At 45.2% G+C, this 21,624-nt stretch overlaps 1 protein-coding gene across 2 annotated transcripts; it reads left to right on the top strand.

Moving 5' to 3' along the window:
* The first annotated feature begins 846 nt into the window (after positions 1–846).
* On the top strand, positions 847–13,604 carry LOC115195405 (zinc finger homeobox protein 4-like). Of its 2 annotated transcripts, none has more exons than XM_029755227.1 (5): positions 847–1,094; positions 2,038–2,244; positions 2,872–2,992; positions 3,229–8,622; positions 9,140–13,604. In XM_029755227.1, exons 1-5 carry the CDS (start codon positions 1,017–1,019, stop codon positions 10,738–10,740), a joined length of 7,401 nt encoding a protein of 2,466 aa, XP_029611087.1. In that variant the 5' UTR covers positions 847–1,016; the 3' UTR covers positions 10,741–13,604. The 2 variants fall into 2 exon arrangements, with proteins under 2 accessions (XP_029611087.1, XP_029611088.1); XM_029755228.1 differs by having other exon boundaries at positions 2,041–2,244.
* Positions 13,605–21,624: the final 8,020 nt, after the last annotated feature.

Below are 21,624 nucleotides of genomic sequence, written 5' to 3' on the forward strand. Positions count from 1 at the left end.
GCTACCACACGACAAGTGGTACCGGAGCGCCAAGTCTAGGTCCAAAATTCTTCTTAACAGCTTCTACCCCCAAGCCATAATACTCCTGAACATCTAATCAAGTGGCTACCCAGACTATTTGCATTGCACCCCCCTTATTTTACGCCGCTGCTACTCTCTGTTATTATCTATGCATAGTCACTTTAATAACTCTACCTACATGTACATATTACCTCAGCTAACCGGTGCCCCCGCACATTGACCCTGTACCGGTACCCCCTGTATACAGCCTCCACATTGACTCTGTACCGGTACCCCCTGTATATAACCTCCACATTGACCCTGTACCGGTAGCCCCTGTATATAGCCTCCACATTGACTCTGTACCGGTACCCCCTGTATATAACCTCCACATTGACTCTGTACCGGTACCCCCTGTATATAACCTCCACATTGACTCTGTACCGGTACCCCCTGTATATAGCCTCCACATTGACTCTGTACCGGTACCCCCTGTATATAACCTCCACATTGACTCTGTACCGGTACCCCCTGTATATAGCCTCCACATTGACTCTGTACCGGTACCCCCTGTATATAACCTCCACATTGACTCTGTACCGGTACCCCTGTATAAAGTCTCACTATTGTTATTTTACTGCTGCTCTTTAACTACTTGTTACTTTTATTTCTTATTCTTATTTGTATTTTTGAAGCTGCATTGTTAGTTAGGGGCTTGTAAGTAAGCATTTGACTGTAAGGTCTACGACCTGTTTTATTCGGCGCATGTGACTAATACAATTTGATTTGATTTGATTTGACTTGTCCATCTATATTTTAATTTGATACAATTTTTTTTTTTAATGAATTCACCATTTTCTTTGCCTTCGTCCATTGCTTTTACTTATAATATATATATTTTTTTATAACAGCGCTACAACATAATATAACTATTTTGCTCTGTTCTGTCTTGTGTTTTAGGAGTGAACTCTCTGTCTAAAGAGTCTCCTGGATCCAACTCTGTGGGTAAATGTTCCATGCTCCTAGAGAGACAAAATGACAGCCCTCCCAAAAGGCCCAAGTCTGCAGAGGGGAAGACCAGCGCTAGTGAGCAGGTATGCTAAGCTAACCGCTAATGCTCCATAATAAAAACCCAGGCAAAGCTAACTCCAACCCATTCCAGTTAGCAGGTATTCTAAGAGTTCATGTCTAAGAGAATAATGTGCTGTCAACAGAACTAAAATAGTTAACCCCAAACGCATTCCCCACTGACAGAACACTTAAACATCCCCTATAGAACGTTCTCACTCCTTTGTCTACCTGCATCCAATAGGCAAGGCTAAAGCCCTCTCCCAATCCCCCTCACTTTGCATTTCTTTAGAAGGTATGTGTTTTTAAATTAGATTATGAAGTATTAGCTTGTCTTGTGGAGGGCACTGAGTGGAAGGAGTCCTGCGTCATTTCAGAAATGGATTACATTAAGGCAGGTGGCTGGGGGCAGCCATTTTAGGAGTACTCCCTGTAATGAAGGCTAGCGGGAGAGGGGGAGGTGACACACCTTTGTCATCTCTAATCTCCTGATTAGAAATTCCCTCCAATCATATTTCCCACTAATAAAATTGCATGAGTTGATGGGCTTAAGTGCATTTAAAGGAAACGAGGTTGATCTACATCTTGTGTGTAAAGGTAAAGTGAGATGAGAGCAGAGCGGGAGGAAGGGGGAGGGAGAGCGGGGTTCCAATTTGTTTAGCTGAGGGGATATTCAGTTCATGTTTCATGTTTTATCCTCTTCGGAGTTCTCTGTCATCTAGTTTTCTTAGTGCTGTTAAAACTAACGTCACATTTTTACGTGTTTGGGTTTGGAATGTTGGAAAGCTGTCTCACTAAAACCAGTAGTGAAAGGAAAAGCAAATTTGCTCTAGAGTAATTCTATTTTTGAAGTAAAAATACAGAGGTGATGAAGACTGGTAAACCATAGACACACCTTGTTCTTGTCTATCTCTTCTCTTTTAATTTCCCACTAATAACCATTGCAAGCTTTGTCTCTCTCTTTCCCAGCAGTTACAGCAGTGCCCCTACTGTAACTACAGGAGTAAAGACGCCAACAGGATACAGCTCCACGTGGTATCCCAGCATTCCATGCAGCAGCCGGTGATCTGCTGCCCACTGTGCCAGGACGTCCTCAGCAACAAGATCCACCTGCAGCTCCACCTCACACACCTGCACAGCGTGGCTCCAGACTGCGTCGACAAACTACTCATGACTGTATGTGGAAACACTACATAACTTTACAAAATGTTGACAGAAAAAACTGTTTAGAGTACAAACAACTTCTCATATTCAGATTACTATCTATCTAATGTTGTGCTGATTGCTGGTGAGAAAAATGCTGAGAAAATGTTTAATTTGCTTCTAATGGCATTGCACATACAGTACATTTTCCTCAAGGTTTAAAAGTTTTCTAAAGAGTTTTTTAATCCTTTTTAAGATCCGTGATGTTGACATGACAAATTGAAAAATGGCAGTCATTCTGTCTCGGCTGTCCAGTGCTCCCTACAGTCCCTTATTAACTAGCTCTGGGCAGTGCTGTCACTGTGCAGTCCTATAAAACATTTCCCATGCATTTATCCCACTCTCCCGAGAATATGTCATCAACTTGACAGTTGTCGTCCTCAGGGAAAAAGCTAATTCCGCTTTCTGAAAATTATCTATTTTTATTGGGGAGAGGCAAGTTGAAAAGTACACTTGCTCAACATGTTTTTAATATTTAATACTAAACTCCTTAATTACTGCACTATTACATTTTATAATATGATTTTATTACGATGCATGTTGCATTTAGGGATACGTTATCAAGAACATTAAATTGTTTTTGTTGTCTGACTTTGATAGGTGGCTGGGCCTGATGTGATGGTGCCGAATAACATGATGCATCCTTCACCTGGACAAGACAACGCTTTGTCTCTGATGGAAGCTTCTGCTACTCTCTCTGAAGCGTCTGGAAAGCCCACAGGTACGCAGAGCATGTTTACCACTGTTACAATACTCCTGCCCGTATTGAATGTACTATTCTGAGTTTGTCTGGAAAGTAATTGTCCTTGGGTTGTAGAAGGGCCCTGCTACACAAATGGAACAAAATATGAATTATCTTCACCAGACATGTTTTACGTTTCCAGAGTTGGTAATCAATGCATTTGTACAATGTCTTTTGTTCATGAATTTCATTCAATTTTCATTCTCCTTTCTCAGGGAATAGTTCCAAGGACCAGATGAACAGCATAGGCCAAGACAAAGGTGAAGTAGACCTTCTACAAGAGGAACTCAAACCCCCCAAGGAGGGGTCTGAAGCTCCAGACTGGAAGAGGTCCGGTGGGATTGGGCAGGATCGAAAGAGCCCTGACTCCCTCCAGGATCATCTGAACGACCTCCAGAGACGCCAGCAGCAACAGCTCTCAGTCTCTGACCGCCACATCTACAAATACCGCTGCAACCACTGCAGCCTGGCCTTCAAAACCATGCAGAAGTTGCAGATACATTCCCAGTACCATGCAATCCGGGCAGCCACCATGTGCAGTCTCTGCCAACGCAGCTTCCGGACATTTTTGGCGCTCCGGAAGCACCTAGAGAACGGACATCCGGAGCTGAGCGAAGCCAAGGTCCAACAGCTCTGCGGGAGCCTGCCGGTAAATGGAGACTTCGTCCCCGAGAGCGGGGCCTACGAGGAGGCACAGCAGGCCTTTGAACAGGAAATGGACAAAGACGATGAGCTGGACCTGGAAGAAAAGGCCAGCTCAACAGGAAGTGACAGTAGCTTGTTGCTAGATGACATGGGAGCTGAAACAAAGCGAACCCTCCCATTTAGAAAAGGCCCCAACTTCACCATGGAGAAGTTCCTGGACCCGTCCCGGCCATACAAGTGCACAGTGTGCAAGGAGTCCTTCACCCAGAAGAACATCCTTCTGGTCCATTACAACTCCGTCTCTCACCTGCACAAGCTGAAGAAGGTTCTCCAGGAGGCCTCCAGCCCGGTTTCTCCTGAGACCAACAACAATGCCGACAACAAACCTTTCAAATGCAATATCTGCAACGTCGCCTACAGCCAAAGCTCAACCCTAGAGATCCACATGAGGTCTGTGCTGCATCATACCAAAGCCAGAACTGCCAAAACAGAGACAAGTAGCAGCAGTAGCAGTACAGGGAGTGGGAACACTGGTGGCATGGCTCCATCCTGCATCCCAGCCCCAACCGGACAAGGCTACAATGCCAACTCAGAAACTGCTAGAAGCATGACGCCATTGGTTAACAAAGAAAACACTGTAGATGCCAAAGAAGCCAACAACAGCAGCAGCAATGCAAAGCACACTACTGATCATGTCTCTGCACAGCAAAGCCATCAGAATGCTCAGTCCCAAGCTCAACTACAGATGCAGCTCCAACATGAGCTCCAGCAGCAGGCTGCCTTTTTCCAGCCTCAATTCCTCAACCCGGCTTTTTACCCCCAGTTCGGCATGACCCCAGAGGCTCTGCTTCAGTTCCAGCAGCCACAGTTCCTTTTCCCCTTCTACATCCCAGGGGCAGAATTCAACCTGAGCCCAGAGCTGGCACTTCACTCAGCCGCCGCCTTCGGGATGCCGGGCTTGACTGGTTCTTTCCTGGAAGACCTGAAGCAGCAGATGCAGCAGCAACACCAGCTACAGCAGGCTCAGGCTCAACAGCAGCAACAACAGCAGCAGCAGCAGCAGCAGCAGCAACAAGCATCCCAGTTGCAGCTCCAGCAGCAAAAAAAACAGCAACTGCAAAGCCACAAGCCCAAAATGGAGCCCAATGCTGTGTCAGTGTCTGACATACATATGTCCAGAGAGACAGAGGAGCATCTGGAAAAACAGGAGAGCAAAGCCAAGATGGAGAATGGAGGGGATGGAGTCAGTGAGGGAGGAAAGGACAACAAAGACAAAAAGTCCAAGTTTCCCGAGCCGCTGATTCCTCCTCCACGTATCGTGTCAGGAGCCAGAGGAAATGCTGCCAAGGCTCTTCTGGAGAACTTTGGATTTGAGCTGGTCATCCAGTACAATGAGAACAGGCAGAAAAACCAGAAGAAAAACAAAGAAGGAGAACAACAAAAACAACAACCACAACAACAAGTGGAGATCAATAACGACAAGCTGGAATGTGGGATGTGTGGAAAGCTTTTCTCCAACATGCTTATTCTCAAAAGCCACCAAGAGCACATCCATGGACAGTTCTTTCCTTATGGAGAGCTGGAGAAGTTTGCCCAGCAGTACAGAGAGGCCTACGACAAGCTCTACCCCATCAACCCCCCTTCCCCTGAGACTCCCCCACCTCCGCCTCCCCTTCCTCCTCCCTCACCAGTCCCAGTGACCACCCAGCAGCCTCCCTGCACCTCCATGAATAAGCCCCAGATCAAGGCCCCATCCCCTGCCCCAAGCCAGGCTCCACAGACCCAGCCACCACCCCCACCTCCCCCTCCTCCACCACCCTCCGCATCCCCACAGGTGCAGCCTTCCATCCCACTAGATTTCTCCCTCTTCCCCCCTCTGATGATGCAGTCCATCCAGCACCAAGGGCTACACCCTCAACTCACCCTGCAGTTGCCTACAATGGACTCCCTGTCCTCGGATCTCACCCAGCTTTGTCAGCAGCAGCTAGGTCTCGATCCAAACTTCCTGAGGCAGTCCCAGTTCAAGCGCCCTCGAACCCGCATCACGGACGACCAGCTGAAGGTCCTCAGAGCGCACTTCGACATTAACAACTCGCCCACTGAGGAGCAGATTCAGGAGATGGCTGATATGTCCAGCCTCCCACAGAAAGTCATCAAGCACTGGTTCCGTAACACCCTCTTCAAAGAGAGGCAGCGAAACAAAGACTCTCCTTACAACTTCAACATTCCACCTATTACCACGTTGGAGGATATTAGGCTGGAGTCCCAGTACAGTACACTGGAGTACTACAGGACTGATGCCACCATGAACAAACGATCCTCTAGGACAAGGTTCACTGACTACCAACTGAGGGTCCTACAGGACTTCTTCGACACAAATGCTTACCCAAAAGATGATGAAATTGAGCAGCTGTCCACCGTGCTCAACCTGCCGTCAAGGGTCATCGTGGTGTGGTTCCAAAATGCCCGCCAGAAGGCCCGGAAAAGCTACGAGAACCAGGCAGATGCTAAAGACAACGAGAAGAAAGAACTTACGAATGAGCGCTACATCCGCACCAGCAACATGCAGTACCAGTGCAAGAAATGTAGTGTGGTGTTCCCACGAATCTTTGACCTGATCACCCACCAGAAGAAAACGTGCTACAAGGACGAGGATGAGGAAGGGAATGAGGACAACCAGTCTGAGGAGTACATGGATATAGGAGAACCATGCCCAGCCAAGCACCCCGAGTCGTCCAAGCATCACCATGGAACAGCCACTAGCTCAGGCTCCAGTTCCCCTCTGATGCCCTCCCCTCACTCCAACCTGGAAAAGACATCCCCCAAGCCTGAACTGCCCTCTGAGCCCAAGCCTAAAGAGCCAGAACCTGCCCCTTCTCCAGTTATGATAAAGTCTCTACCGGATCCCAGACCCTCCAAGGCCTCCACCCCTCAACCACCCCCTCAGATGACCCCCCAGCCCCAGATGTCCAGACCCCACTCCCAGCCTCAGTCAGCCGCAATCCCCTCCAGCCCCCTCTCTCTGGCCCTCTCCTCCCTCACCAACAGCCTCTCTCCACAGATGCTCCAATATCAGTGTGACCAGTGCAAGATAGCCTTCCCAAGCATTGAGCTATGGCAGGAGCACCAACATATGCATTTCCTGGCTGCCCAGAACCAGTTCCTCCATTCCCAGTTCTTGGAAAGGCCCATGGACATGCCCTATATGATCTTCGACCCCAATAACCCTCTGATGACTAGCCAGTTTCTGTCTGGAGGACTCCAGATGCCAACTCAAAGCGGCTCTGGTTTGACCTCAGGTCCCTGCTCTAGCTCCATGAAGAGAAAACTAGATGAGAAAGAGGATGGATCCAATGAAAAAGATAACGGAAACATGACTGAAGAACAGCACAGAGACAAACGTCTCAGAACCACCATCACCCCAGAACAACTAGAGATCCTCTATGACAAATACTTGCTGGACTCCAACCCCACGAGGAAGATGCTGGATCACATCGCCCGTGAGGTCGGCCTGAAGAAGAGAGTGGTGCAGGTGTGGTTTCAGAACACGCGTGCCCGAGAGAGAAAGGGACAGTTCAGAGCATTGGGGGCCTCCCAGTCACATAAGAAATGCCCTTTTTGCCGGGCGCTGTTCAAGGCCAAGTCAGCTTTGGACAGCCATATCCGCTCTAGACACTGGCATGAAGCCAAACAGGCAGGGTTTAGTCTGCCCAATAGCCCAATGATGAACCAAGATGATGAAGGCGAGAGCCCGCACAAGTACAACTTCTTTGAGTACCCGCAGTTGCCCACCAAGACTGAGCCGAATGAGTACGAGCTGCCCGCATCTTCCTCAACGCCAGTCAAACAATCTGAGGCACCGTTAAAAAACTTAATGAGCCCTTCATCCTTAAAAGTAGAAAACTGTGATGAATCTGAAGGGCTTAACATTAATTCTGCAGAGGCCTCATCCTACGACATCAACAACAAAATGGACTTTGACGAGACCTCGTCCATCAACACGGCCATAAGTGACGCCACAACTGGAGATGAGGGCAACAACAATGAGCTGGAGAGCCTCACGGCCAACGGAGGGGACAAACTGGCCTGCGACAGCAAGAGCAACCTTGCTCAGAGCTCAGACGGTGGCGACGACCGCTTCCCCTTCAGCATGGTGAGCCCCTCCCTCAGCTACTCTGGCAAGGACGGAGACTCCTGCTCCTACTCTTACTCCTACTACAGCTCCAGAGATGACGACATGGATGACAACAACGACCAGAGTGAGACCTCCAGCCTGGCCGACCCCAGCTCTCCCAGCCCCTTCGGAAGTGGAAACCCCTTCAGGTCTGGGAAGGGTAGTGGTGGGGAGAGACCAGGCCACAAGCGCTTCAGGACTCAGATGAGCAACCTTCAGCTGAAAGTCCTCAAGGCCTGTTTCAGTGACTACCGCACCCCCACCATGCAGGAGTGTGAGATGCTGGGCACTGAGATCGGCCTCCCCAAGCGTGTGGTGCAGGTGTGGTTCCAGAACGCCCGCGCCAAGGAAAAGAAGTTCAAAATCAATATTGGAAAGCCATTCATGATCAGTCAAGGTGGGCCGGACGGGCCCCGGCCGGAGTGTACTTTGTGTAGTGTGAAGTACACTGCCCGGATGTCCATCCGCGAACACATCTTCTCCAAACAGCACATCGCCAAAGTGCAGGAGACCCTGGTCAACCAGGTGGACAGAGAGAAGGACTACCTAGCGCCCACCACGGTCCGCCAGCTGATGGCTCAGCAGGAGATGGATCGTCTGAAGAAGGCTGGGAGCGACGGGCTCAGCAATCTGGCTGCCCAGCAGCTTCAGACTGCAGTGAACCACAACAATTCACTTCATGGCCTCAGCCTGCCCTCAGGCTATCCTGGGATCTCTGGCCTCCCGCCGGTACTACTTCCTGGGGTCAACGGGCCATCCTCACTTCCTATTTACCCACCCAACACACCTGGTGAGTTACTATGACAAACAGAGAACACAGAGAACACACAGAGAATAGTATTTTTATACAACTGTTGTGATCATTTTTTGTCCATGCTTTACATGCCCAAAATACTCTTTCTCTGCAGTATTTTCTCTTCATTCCATCACAGTGTTGTTGTTGTTGGTAGAGATATTTTACCAAATGTTGGACATTGTGTAAAATACACTTTAATGCATGATCTCAACGTTCAGTCCAGAACTTCTACGTAATATAATAGTTCTGACATTTTTTTAAGCAAATGCATTTTTATCATTGTGGAATAGATATCCCCTCCTCTCCTTTGATGTGGATTTGGTATATTTATCATATCCTCATGTTGGTATATATCATGAAGCGCATGTGACAGTTTAACAAATGCAATTATGAGGTCGATCATAACTGCATACATCTCCATAATGTAACACTGAACAATATTTCCATAGTAATATTAGGGTGAATATACATTTAAACACATTTGAATATCATTTATACCACTGTATTTCAGCTTTAGCATCTCCTGGTGCTGGCATGCTTGGATTCCCGACCCCAGCCACCCCCTCTCCTGCCATGTCTCTGAGCACTACCCCAAACAAGACTCTTCTGCAGACTCCTCCACCTCCTCCACCTCTTCCTCCTGTTTCCTCTACCCCTCTGACTTCAACCAACCACATTGAGCAGCACAGCAAATACCAAGAAAGAGAGAGCAACAACAACAGCAGCAGCAAGAAACCAGTGGAGAAGCCGCACCACCAGAAGAAGGCCAAGGAAAGAGAAGCAGAGAACGGCGGCCATCCACAGACCCCCAACGTCAGCAACAACAAAAAGAGGGAGAAGCCGCCTCCAGCCTCGGGCAAACCGGGACGTGAGGGTCATCTGGATGCCGCTCAACTACAGGCTCTTCAGAATGCCCTGGCCGGCGCAGCAGACCCAAGCTCCTTCCTGGGAGGTCAGTTCCTGCCTTACTTCCTCCCGGGCTTCGCCAACAGCTTTTCTCCCCAGCTTCTTGGAGGGATGCAGGCGGGGGGATACTTCCCTCCATTCGGCGGGATGGAGAACCTATTCCCCTATGGACCTGCCACCATCCCACAGGCCGCCATGGCGGGCATGAATTCCACCGCCCTCCTGCAGCAGTATCAGCAGTACCAGCAGTCCCTCCAGGATTCCCTGCAGAAGCAGCAACAGCAGCAGCACCAAAAGCATATTGAGCAACAAAAACAGCATCATAAACAGCCGAAGCAGAAGCCAGCCCCTGTGAAGGTGTCGTCACCAATTGTGCAGAGCAACCCCAAGTCTTTCAAACCAAAACTATCTATGGGAACTAAGGATGACACCAACAACAACAAATGCTCTTCGACGGAAAGCACAAAAGATCCGACAACAGAAACCAAAAGAACCACAGACTTCCCTGACGCTTTCATCATTCCGTCTGTCAAGCACCAGTTCATATGCAGGAAGTGCCAGATGGTATTCGCTGACGAGGACTCCGCAGTGCATCACCAGAAGTCTTTCTGCTACTTCGGAAACCCTTTTCCAGACCCGCAGGAGACAGTTCTTAGAAAGGCAGTGAGTAAGTACAGGTGCATCGCCTGCAACGTGGTGGTCAACGGGAATGAAGCACTTGGCCAACACCTCCAGTTGAGCTTGCACAAAGAGAAAACAATCAAACAAGCAATGAGAAATGCCAAAGAGCATGCTAGATTATTACCTCACTCTGTTTGCACCCCTACTCCTGTCAAGACCACATCTACCTCGCAGTCTGCAGCTCCTCCTTCTAATAACACCTTTCCCCATCTCTCTCGCTTGGCCATCAAGTCCTGGCCAGATATCTTTTTCCAGGCCACTGCCCGGAAAGCTGCTTCCTCCTCCTCCCTGTCTGCTTCTCCTATTCCTCCCCTTTCCTTGCCTCTAATGGTTACCTCAACGTCCTGCAGCAGCGTCTCAGGGGTTCCCACCTCCCTACCCAATGAGAGTTGTTCAGATGAGTCTGACAACGAGCTGAGCCAGAAGCTGGATGACTTAGATAAGGTGTTGGAGGCCAAGGCTAAGTCGACCTCCGGCCTAGATGCAGGCTTCAGCAGTATCAGAATGGATATGTTCAGTGTGTAGGTGAAAAATAGGATCCCTTGCTTTTAAAAAAAATAAAATAAAAAATAAGACTTTTAAACTGCAGTTCCAAAGTTTCTCTAACCCAAAAAATTACACTACCAAATGATTGACTCAGGATTGTTTTTCCCATATTGATATGCTGGCAAGATATTGATTGATTTTTGTTATGGACAGAACTGTTGCAGATGCTTGACTGAGCTTATATTGTATACAAAAACACGGAGTAGGAAAAGATCTCTCAGGCTCCCCCGTGGAGCTTGTTTCAAGCCAAAAACTCACGATAGCAAATTGCACCTCAGCTGGATTGTTTTCCAAATGCTAGCATGTACTGTATGGGACGACGATCCAGAAAAACCCTCAATGAGAACCTCTGTTAGTCTAGATAGCTGGTGTAATTCAGTAGCTTTAAATTCTCAGGTCAGAACATAACATTTCTCATTTGTTAAAGCAGCAACGAGCCTGGGTACACTTGGCTTTTAACCAAAACATGTCAAGCTTTATCGGACGCATTTCCTTGATGTGTGTAGAGTACCAAGAGAGACAATATTACTTGTACAATGGACAGTGTGCATATCCTTTTAGTTTTCGCCCTACAAAGACAGTATGGTTTTGCCACTGAGGGAATTTTAGAATGGTGAAGTACATGTGTATGATTCACCTTTGTTTTCCAGTTTGTATGACAACAAACTGAGTCTATATCCGACCCCTTTTTTTCTTGTAGAATATACTAATCTGTGCCAACTCTTACCTTCTCTCATGTACCTCTGCTCACACCCTTTTCTGAAGAGGTAATAACTCTAGTTTTATACACTCTTGATGATTAATTTTGTGAATAACACTTTTTTTCATTTGTGAATTGCTGTACGGTACCTTGCTTGTTTCTGGACTATAGTGCACTTATTTTGTTTTTGTCTGTTTTTTATTATTATTATTTTGGTAGACCCATGTGTTAATTTAATAGATGTTTTTGTGTTTGTATGTTTGTTTGTTTGTTTTAATTATTATTTTGCGTACAATTGCAGCAGCATTTTGGTTTGTTAGAGGATTGATGCCTAACAACCCAGTGACCTATTTAACAATTGGTGCATCCATGAAAGTAGTACTGTATACTTGAAACTGTTAAAGTACAAGTCGGTCAAAATGATTTTTTTTTTAAAGAAAAGGTATGATGTTTGCATAAGCAAATATGCTGCTTTAGAAAGGGGGACTAGAGCATGTATTTTATATTATGACATGTTTTCCCCTGTGCTTGTAGGACTGATAACAGTGTTACACCTATACACTGCCATTTACTGCATAGGTCTTTGTCCTCGCATTCATTTTCTGGGCACTTCAGTTGATCTATCATGAAAAGTCAACACTAATTATTTAGTCATTTATGCATTACAAAGTATTACCATATAACATGTTGCTGCTACTGTGTAATGTTTAAAAAAATTCAAAATGCTCCCCATAAATTCTCCAACAGGCTGAATGCTGACCCGTGGATCACTTTGCTTTGCTGTTTTTACATTTCATAATTCTTTTAGTTGTATTTGTCTTTTATTTTGCAGTAGAACTTAAAGAATGTGAAAGCTGTTAAAGGGTGTTACATTGTTATGAATCACTTTTTCAGTTTGGTAAGGTAAGCTGACGTGATTCATTCCAAAGTAACAGAAGGCTATTTGTATGAAAGAAAAAGGCTTGTGAACAAAGAGAGCTAAGCTATTGTATATATTCGTAGTTGGCTGTGCATGGTACAGATGTATTAATATGAAGAAATGCAAAAATGTATTGCTTTTGGTATTTCCTATTCTGACATGAACAAGTAGCATGTAATGCAACTGTTTGACAGGTTAAAATCAAATCATGCTTAGTTATTGTTTCAAATGATAAAATCAAGTAACATTTCCTCATGCGTTTTATTATTGTACAGGTGTTTTAGTGTTTTCATTCAAAGTTGAAACGCAAAATGTCACAGTTTCTAATGATCTTTTTTTGTGTGAAACATAAATGTTTCTTATTTTGATTTTTAGTATTTTAACATTTACTTTGATCCTGAAGACACTTTTACAATGTTGTTTCATAAGAGATGTCCTGGGCTCCCTATAGGTGCAATCCTGCCATTGTACAAACATCAACGACTGTCCTGATCCCAAAAGCTTTCCCAACCTGTCTTCTTGCCTTTCCCTTCAATGTGGCTAAAGCATTGCCAGACTGAACTGTCAGCTAGCATCATGTGCTAAGATGTTAGCAGCAAACACAATGCTTTCCACACTAAAGGACAGGTAGAAGCTAACAAACCAACAACCAAAAGGATGGTCCAATAACGTAACGAACTGTACATAAATGTTACAACTGCACAGCAGCCAAAAGAAAGAAAGAATAAAAAAATAAAAAAAACGTTTTTTTTTTTTTTTTTAGGATGGATTGTGTCACGCTAAAGAGAAAACAGCCTTCAAAAGGTTGATATTGGGATTGTTTTCTTCAGGATGTCAAAAGGGATTTTCACGACGCAATCATATCCTACACAATATGTATTCTAAGTCCTGGTTACATAGGAAATGCATCCTGAGGGTTTACTAAGAAGAAGCCCCTATGGCTAAAACTTTAAATAAACTAAACCAAAAATGTTATTGATGTTTTATATATAGAGAGTAGTCTCATTAGTTTTTGTTACTGTAATGTTTGAGGTCTCAACTGTACCGTCACACGGTAATAACATGGTTTTGAAACATTTGTTTGAATTTTTTTTGTCACAGACCTGTTGTCATAGTTGAAATGACGTTTATTGTAGATGGTATTTGAACAACTTCTGGAATTAGTTCATCAAGTATGTTTGTTGCTCATTGTTGTGATACATTAAAAACTGTATCTGCAAACCAGTTTTGTCCGTCATCAAAAGTATTTTATTAGTTTGGCATCACTAATGTTTTGAATCTGCTTCACCTTACGTAAACATGATCAGAAGGCCATGTTATCATACACCTATTTCATGTAAAGTACACTGCTCAAAAAAATAAAGGGAACACTTAAACAACACAATGCAACTCCAAGTCAATCACACTTCTGTGAAATCAAACTGTCCACTTAGGAAGCAACACTGATTGACAATAAATTTCACATGCTGTTGTGCAAATGGAATAGACAACAGGTGGAAATTATAGGCAATTAGCAAGACACCCCCAATAAAGGAGTGGTTCGGCAGGTGGTGACCACAGACCACTTCTCAGTTCTTATGCTTCCTGGCTGATGTTTTGGTCACTTTTGAATGCTGGCGGTGCTTTCACTCTAGTGGTAGCATGAGACGGAGTCTACAACCCACACAAGTGGCTCAGGTAGTGCAGCTCATCCAGGATGGCACAACAATGCGAGCTGTGGCAAGAAGGTTTGCTGTGTCTGTCAGCGTAGTGTCCAGAGCATGGAGGCGCTACCAGGAGACAGGCCAGTACATCAAGAGACGTGGAGGAGGCCGTAGGAGGGCAACAACCCAGCAGCAGGACCGCTACCTCCACCTTTGTGCAAGGAGGAGCAGGAGGAGAACTGCCAGAGCCCTGCAAAATGACCTCCAGCAGGCCACAAATGTGCATGTGTCTGCTCAAACGGTCAGAAACAGACTCCATGAGGGTGGTATGAGGGCCCGACGTCCACAGGTGGGGGTTGTGCTTACAGCCCAACACCGTGCAGGACGTTGGGCATTTGCCAGAGAACACCAAGATTGGCAAATTCGCCACTGGCGCCCTGTGCTCTTCACAGATGAAGCAGGTTCACACTGAGCACATGTGACAGACGTGACAGAGTCTGGAGACACAGTGGAGAACGTTCTGCTGCCTGCAACATCCTCCAGCATGAACGGTTTGGCGGTGGGTCAGTCATGGTGTGGGGTGGCATTTCTTTGGGGGGCCGCACTGCCCTCCATGTGCTCGCCAGAGGTAGCCTGACTGCCATTAGGTACCGAGATGAGATCCTCAGACCCCTTGTGAGACCATATGCTGGTGAGGTTGGCCCTGGGTTCCTCCTAATGCAAGACAATGCTAGACCTCATGTGGCTGGAGTGTGTCAGCAGTTCCTGCAAGAGGAAGGCATTGATGCTATGGACTGGCCCGCCTGTTCCCCAGACCTGAATCCAATTGAGCACATCTGGGACATCATGTCTCGCTTCATCCACCAATGCCACGTTGCACCACAGACTGTCCAGGAGTTGGCGGATGCTTTAGTCCAGGTCTGGGAGGAGATTCCTCAGGAGACCATCCGCCACCTCATCAGGAGCATGCCCAGGCGTTGTAGGGAGGTCATACAGGCACGTGGAGGCCACACACACTACTGAGCCTCATTTTGACTTGTTTTAAGGACATTACATCAAAGTTGGATCAGCCTGTAGTGTGGTTTTCCACTTTAATTTTGAGTGTGACTCCAAATCCAGACCTCCATGGGTTGATAAATTGGATTTCCATTGATTATTTTTGTGTGATTTTGTTGTCAGCACATTCAACTATGTAAAGAAAAACGTATTTAATAAGATTATTTAATTCATTCAGATCTAGGATGTGTTATTTTAGTGTTCCCTTTATTTTTTTTGAGCAATATATATTGATTCGGGAATGCAGTTACTTTTCTAGTTTTACAGAATTATTGAACAAGGTATGTTGATTTCTACTTATTAGCACAGCATTCATTTCACTGTGCATATTCTTACAGCATTCTCAACATCTTCACTAGGTAGCAGTTTTGCTTACATTTACATGTTGGTCATTTAGGCATTGCTACATTTTGGCATTTCTGCACTACAACTGTTGACTAATCTCTCTAAAATCGATTTCAGTCATGTTTTTATCTCCCTGATCCTGCATAAACTTGCATTACTTTCAGAAGGAGAACATTGCTATCTGACGTGTTATTCTGTTGTAATCTGGCTTTAACCAGATAGTTAAATTATCTTCTGAAGGCTAATCTGCAGGGGATTTTAGCAGGTATTGTCATTAGATGTTGATGTCCCGGTAGTAGTAGTTGAGACCAATGAGAGAGAGAGAGAGACATCTGACTTTGAATAGGCTGCAGAAAAAGGATTTCCCCCTGGATAATGCAATGTTTGGGAGAGACATGGATTAGACAGGGGTGATGCATCCATCTTCCCACGTGCCTCGTTTAATTAGACTGAAAGAGTGAAAACAGCCCAGGCTTCACCGTCACTAAATACATACAACACACACACACACCCACACACACACACACACACACACACAGACACACACATTAAATACAGGAATCAGTATTCTAACCATTGGAATTGAATGACGGAGGGCTGAAAATCCAATCACATCCAATGCCAGATCATCAGCACCAGTATTGGGCCTTCTGAAGGACGAGGGAGAACAACAACAATGACTCATTTCAATTCAAAGCAAACTTTATTTGTCACATGCGTCATATACAACAGGTATACAGGTACGTGACCTTACAGTAAAATGCTTTCTTAAAATCCCTTAATTAACCAACAATGCAGTTTTAAGAAAAAAAAGTGTTAAGAAAGTATTAACTAAAATAAACTAGTAAAAATTTTATAAGAAAAAATAAAAAAAAGAAGATAAATAGAAAAATAAATAATTAAGGAGCAACAATATCATAACAGTAGCGAGGCTATATCCAGGGGCTACCGGTACAGAGTCAATGCGCGGGGGTACAGGTTAGTCGAGGTAATTGAGGTAATATGTCAAATCAAATCAAGTGTAATTAGTCACACGCACCGCATTACAACAGGTGTTGACCTTACTGTGAAATGCTTACTTTACGAACCTCTAACCAACAATGCAGTTTAAAAAAAACATATGGATAAGAATAAGCGATAAAAGTAACAAGTAAATAAAGAGTAAAAAATAACAATATATACAGGGGGGTGCCAGTACAGAGTCAATGGGCACCGGTTAGTTGAAGTCGTGGCCAAAAGTTTTGAGAATGACAAATATTAATTTTCACAAAGTTTTCTGCTTCAGTGTCTTTAAATATTTTTGTCAGATGTTACTATGGAATACTGAAGTATAATTACAAGAATTTCATAAGTGTCAAAGGCTTTAATTGACAATTATATGAAGTTGATGCAAAGAGTCAATATTTGCGGTGATGACCCTTCTTTTTCAAGACCTCTGCAATCCGTCCTGGCATGCTGTCCATTAACTTCTGGACCACATCCTGACTGATGGCAGCCCATTCTTGCATAATCAATTCTTGGAGTTTGTCAGAATTTGTGGGTTTTTGTTTGTCCACCTGCCTCTTGAGGATTGACCACAAATTCTCAATGCGATTAAGGTCTGGGGAGTTTCCTCGCCATGGACCCAAAATATCGATGTTTTGTTCCCCGAGCCACTTAGTTATCACTTTTGCCTTATGGCAAGGTGCTCCATCATGCTGGAAAAGGCATTGTTTGTCACCAAACTGTTCCCGGATGGTTGGGAGAAGTTGCTCTTGGAGGATGTGTGAGTGAGCCCACTCCCTTGGCTGAGAAGCAACCCCACACATGAATGGTCTCAGGATGCTTTACTGTTGGCATGACACAGGACTGATGGTAGCGCTCAGCTTGTCTTCTCCGGACAAGCTTTTTTCCGGATGCCCTAAGCAAACGGAAACGGGATTCATCAGAGAAAATGACTTTACCCCAGTCCTCAGCAGTCCAATCCCTGTACCTTTTGTACAATATCAGTCTGTCCCTGATGTTTTTCTGGAGAGAAGTGGCTTCTTTACTGCCCTTCTTGACACCAGGCCATCCTCCAAAAGTCTTCCCCTCACTGTGCGTGCAGATGCACTCACACCTGCCTGCTGCCATTCCTGAGCAAGCTCTGTACTGGTGGTGCCCCGATCCCATAGCTGAATCAACTTTAGGAGACGGTCTTGGCGTTTGCTGGACTTTCTTGGGCGCCCTGAAGCCTTCTTCGCAACAATTGAACCGCTCTCCTTGAAGTTGTTGATGATCTGATAAATGGTTGATTTAGGTGCAATCTTACTGGCAGCAATATCCTTGCCTGTGAAGCCCTTTTGTGAAAAGCAATGATGACTGCACGTGTTTCCTTGCATGTAACCATGCTTGACAGAGGAAGAACAATGATTCCAAGCACCACCCTCCTTTTGAAGCTTCCAGTCTGTTATTCGAACTCAATCAGCATGACAGAGTAATCTCCAGCCTTGTCCTTGTCAACACTCACACCTGTGTTAATGAGAGAATCACTGACATGGTCAGCTGCTCCTTTTGTGGCAGGGCTGAAATGCAGTGGAAATGTTTTTTGGGGATTCAGTTCATTTGCATGGCAAAGAGGGACTTTGCAATTAATTGCAATTCATCTGATCACTCTTCATAACATTCTGGAGTATATGCAAATTGCCATCATACAAACTGAGGCAGCAGACTTGGTGAAAATTCATTTTTGTGTCATTCTCAAAACTTTTGGCCATGACTGTACATGTAGGTAGAGTTATTAAAGTGACTATGGATACAGTAGATGACAACAGAGAGTGGCAGTGGTGTGGGGAGCGGGGAGCAGGGGCAATGCAAATAGTCTGGGTAGCCATTTGACTAGATGTTCAGTAGTCTTATGGCTTCGGGGTAGAAGCTCTTTAGAAGCCTCTTGGACCTAAACTTGGCGCTCCGGTACCGCTTGCCATGCGGTAGGAGAGAGAACAGTCAAAGACTAGGATGGCTGGAGTCTTTGACAATTTTTAGGGCCTTCTTCTAACACCGCCTGGTATAGAGGTCCTGGATGGCAGGAAGCTTGGCCCCAATGATGTACTGGGCCGTTCACACTACACTCTGTCGTGCCTAAGGGTCAGAGGCCGAGCAGTAGCCATACCAGGCAGTGATGCAACCAGTCAGGATGCTGTCGATGGTGCAGCTGTAGAACGTTTTGAGGATCTGAGGACCCATGCCCAATCTTTTCAGTCTCCTGAGGGGGAATAGGTTTTGTCGTGTCGTGGTGTGCTTGGACTATGCTAGTTTCTTAGTGATGTGGACTAGAGGTCGACCGATTATGATTTTTCAACGCCGATACCAGTACCGATTATTGGAGGACCAAAACACCCGATACCGATTAATCGGACGATTTTTTTTTTTTTTTTGTAATAATGACAATTTACAACAATACTGAATGAACACTTATTTTTAACTTAATATAATACATCAATAAAATCAATTTAGCCTCGAATAAATAATGAAACATGTTCAATTTAGTTTAAATAATGCAAAAACAAAGTGTTGGAGAAGAAAGTAAAAGTGCAATATGTGCCATGTAAGAAAGCTAACGTTTAAGTTCCTTGCTCAGAACATGAGAACATATGAAAGCTGGTGGTTCCTTTTAACATGTGTCTTCAATATTCCCAAGTAAGAAGTTTTAGGTTGTAGTTATTATAGGAATTATAGGACTATTTCTCTCTGTATGATTTGTATTTCATATACCTTTGACTATTCGATGTTCTAATAGGCACTTTAGTATTGCCAGTGTAACAGTATAGCTTCCGTCCCTCTCCTCGCTCCTACCTGGGCTCGAACCAGGAACACATCGACAACAGCCACCCTCGAAGCAGCGTTACCCATGTAGAGCAAGGGGAAAAACTACTCCAAGTCTCAGAGCGAGTGACGTTTGAAACGCTATTAGCGCGCACCCCGCTAACTAGCTAGCCATTTCATATCGGTTACATCAGCCTAATCTTGGGAGTTGATAGGCTTGAAGTCATAAACAGCGCAATGCATTGCGAAGGGCTGCTGGCAAACTCACAAATGTGCTGTTTGAATGAACGCTTACGAGCCTGCTGCTGCCTACCACCACTCAGTCAGACTGCTCTATCAAATCATAGACTTAATTATAACATAATAACACACAGAAATATGTGCTTTAGGTCATTAATATGGTCGAATCCGGAAACTATCATCTCGAAAACAAAACGTTTTTCCTGTCAGTGAAATACGGAACCGTTCCGTATTTTATCTAACTGGTGGCATCCCTAAGTCTAAATATTCCTGTTACATTGAACAACCTTCAATGTTATGTCATAATTGCGTAAAATTCTGGCAAATTAGTTCGCAACGAGCCAGGCGGCCCAAACTGTTGCATATACCCTGACTGCGTGCAATGAACGCAAAATGACACAATTTCACCTGGTTAATATTGCCTGCTAACCTGGATTTCTTTCAGCTAAATATGCAGGTTTAAAAATATATACTTGTGTGTATTGATTTTAAGAAAGGCATTGATGTTTATGGTTAGGTACAGTCGTGCAACGATTGTGCTTTTTTCGCAAATGCGCTTTTGTTAAATCATCCCCCGTTTGTCGAAGTCGGCTGTCTTTGTTAGGAAGAAATAGTCTTCACAGTTTGCAACGAGCCAGGCGGCCCAAACTGCTGCATATACCCTGACTCTGTTTGCAAGAGAAGTGACGTGTACCTAAGCGATTATATGCAATGCAGGACAGGCTAGATAAACTAGTATTATCATCAATCATATGTAGTTAACTAGTGATTATGATTGATTGATTGTTTTTTATAAGATAAGTTTAATGCTAGCTAGCAACTTACCTTGGTTTCTTACTGCATTCGTGTAACAGGCAGGCTCCTCGTGGAGTGCAAAGTAAAGCAGGTGGTTAGAGTGTTGGACTAGTTAACCGTAAGGTTGCAAGATTGAATCCCCGAGCTGACAAGGTAAAAATCTGTCGTTCTGCCCCTGAACAAGGCAGTTAACCCACCGTTCCTAGGCCGTCATTGAAAATAAGAATGTGTTCTTAACTAACTTGCCTAGTTAAATAAAGCTAAAAAAAATAAAAAAATAAAAATAAAAATCGGCCAAATCGGCGTCCAAAAATACCAATTTCCGATTGTTATGAAAACTTAAATCGGCCATTCCGATTAATCGGTCGACCTCTAATGTGGACAACAAGGAACTTGAAGCTCTCAACCTGCTCCTCTGCAGCCCCGTCGATAGTTCACAATCATCGTCTTTGTCTTGATCACGTTGAGGGAGAGGTTGTTGTCCTGGCACCACACGGCCAGGTCTCTGACCTTCTCCCTATAGGCTGTCTCGTTGTTGTCGGTGATCAGGCATACACTGTTGTGTCATCGGCAAATTGAATGATGGTGTTGAAGTCGTGCCTGGCCGTGCAGTCATGAGTGAACAGGGAGTACAGGAGGGGGCTGAGCACGCACCCCTGAGGGGCCCCTGTGTTGAGGATCAGCGTGGCGGGTGTGTTGTTACCTACCCTTACCTCCTGGGGGTGGCCTGTCAGGAAGTCCAGGATCCAGTTGCAGAGGGAGGTGATTAGTCCCTTGGCCCTTAGCTTATTGATGAACTTTGAGGGCACTATGCTGTTGAATGCTGAGCTGTATTCAATGAATAGCATTCTCACATAGGTGTTCCTTTTGTCCAGGTGGGAAAGGGCAGTGTGGAGTGCAATAGAGATTGCATCCTCTGTGGATCTGCTGGGGCAGTATGGAAATTTGAGTGGGTCTAGGCTTTATTGGATGATGGTGTTGATGTGAGCCAAACCAGGCTTTCATAGCACTTCATGGCTACAGACGTGAGTGCTACAGGTCAGTAGTCATTTAGGCAGGTTACCTTAGTGTTCGTGGGCACAGGCATTATGGTGGTCTGCTTAAAACATGTTGGTATTACAGACTCGGACAGGGAGTGTTTGAAAATGTCAGTGAAGACACTTGCTAGTTGGTCAGCGCATGCTCACAGTACATGTCCTGGTAATCCGTCTGGTACCTGTGATCACACATTCTTCCAGTACAGCTGGTTCTCTCATGCATGTTTCAGTGTTATTTGCCTCAGTATTATTTGAAGCGAGCATAGAAGTAGTTTAGCCCGTCTGGTAGGCTCATTTCACTGGGCAGCTCTCGGCTGTGCTTCCTTTTGTAGTCTGTAATGGTTT

This window comes from Salmo trutta, chromosome 6, assembly GCF_901001165.1.
Source record: "Salmo trutta chromosome 6, fSalTru1.1, whole genome shotgun sequence".
NCBI lineage: Eukaryota > Metazoa > Chordata > Actinopteri > Salmoniformes > Salmonidae > Salmo > Salmo trutta.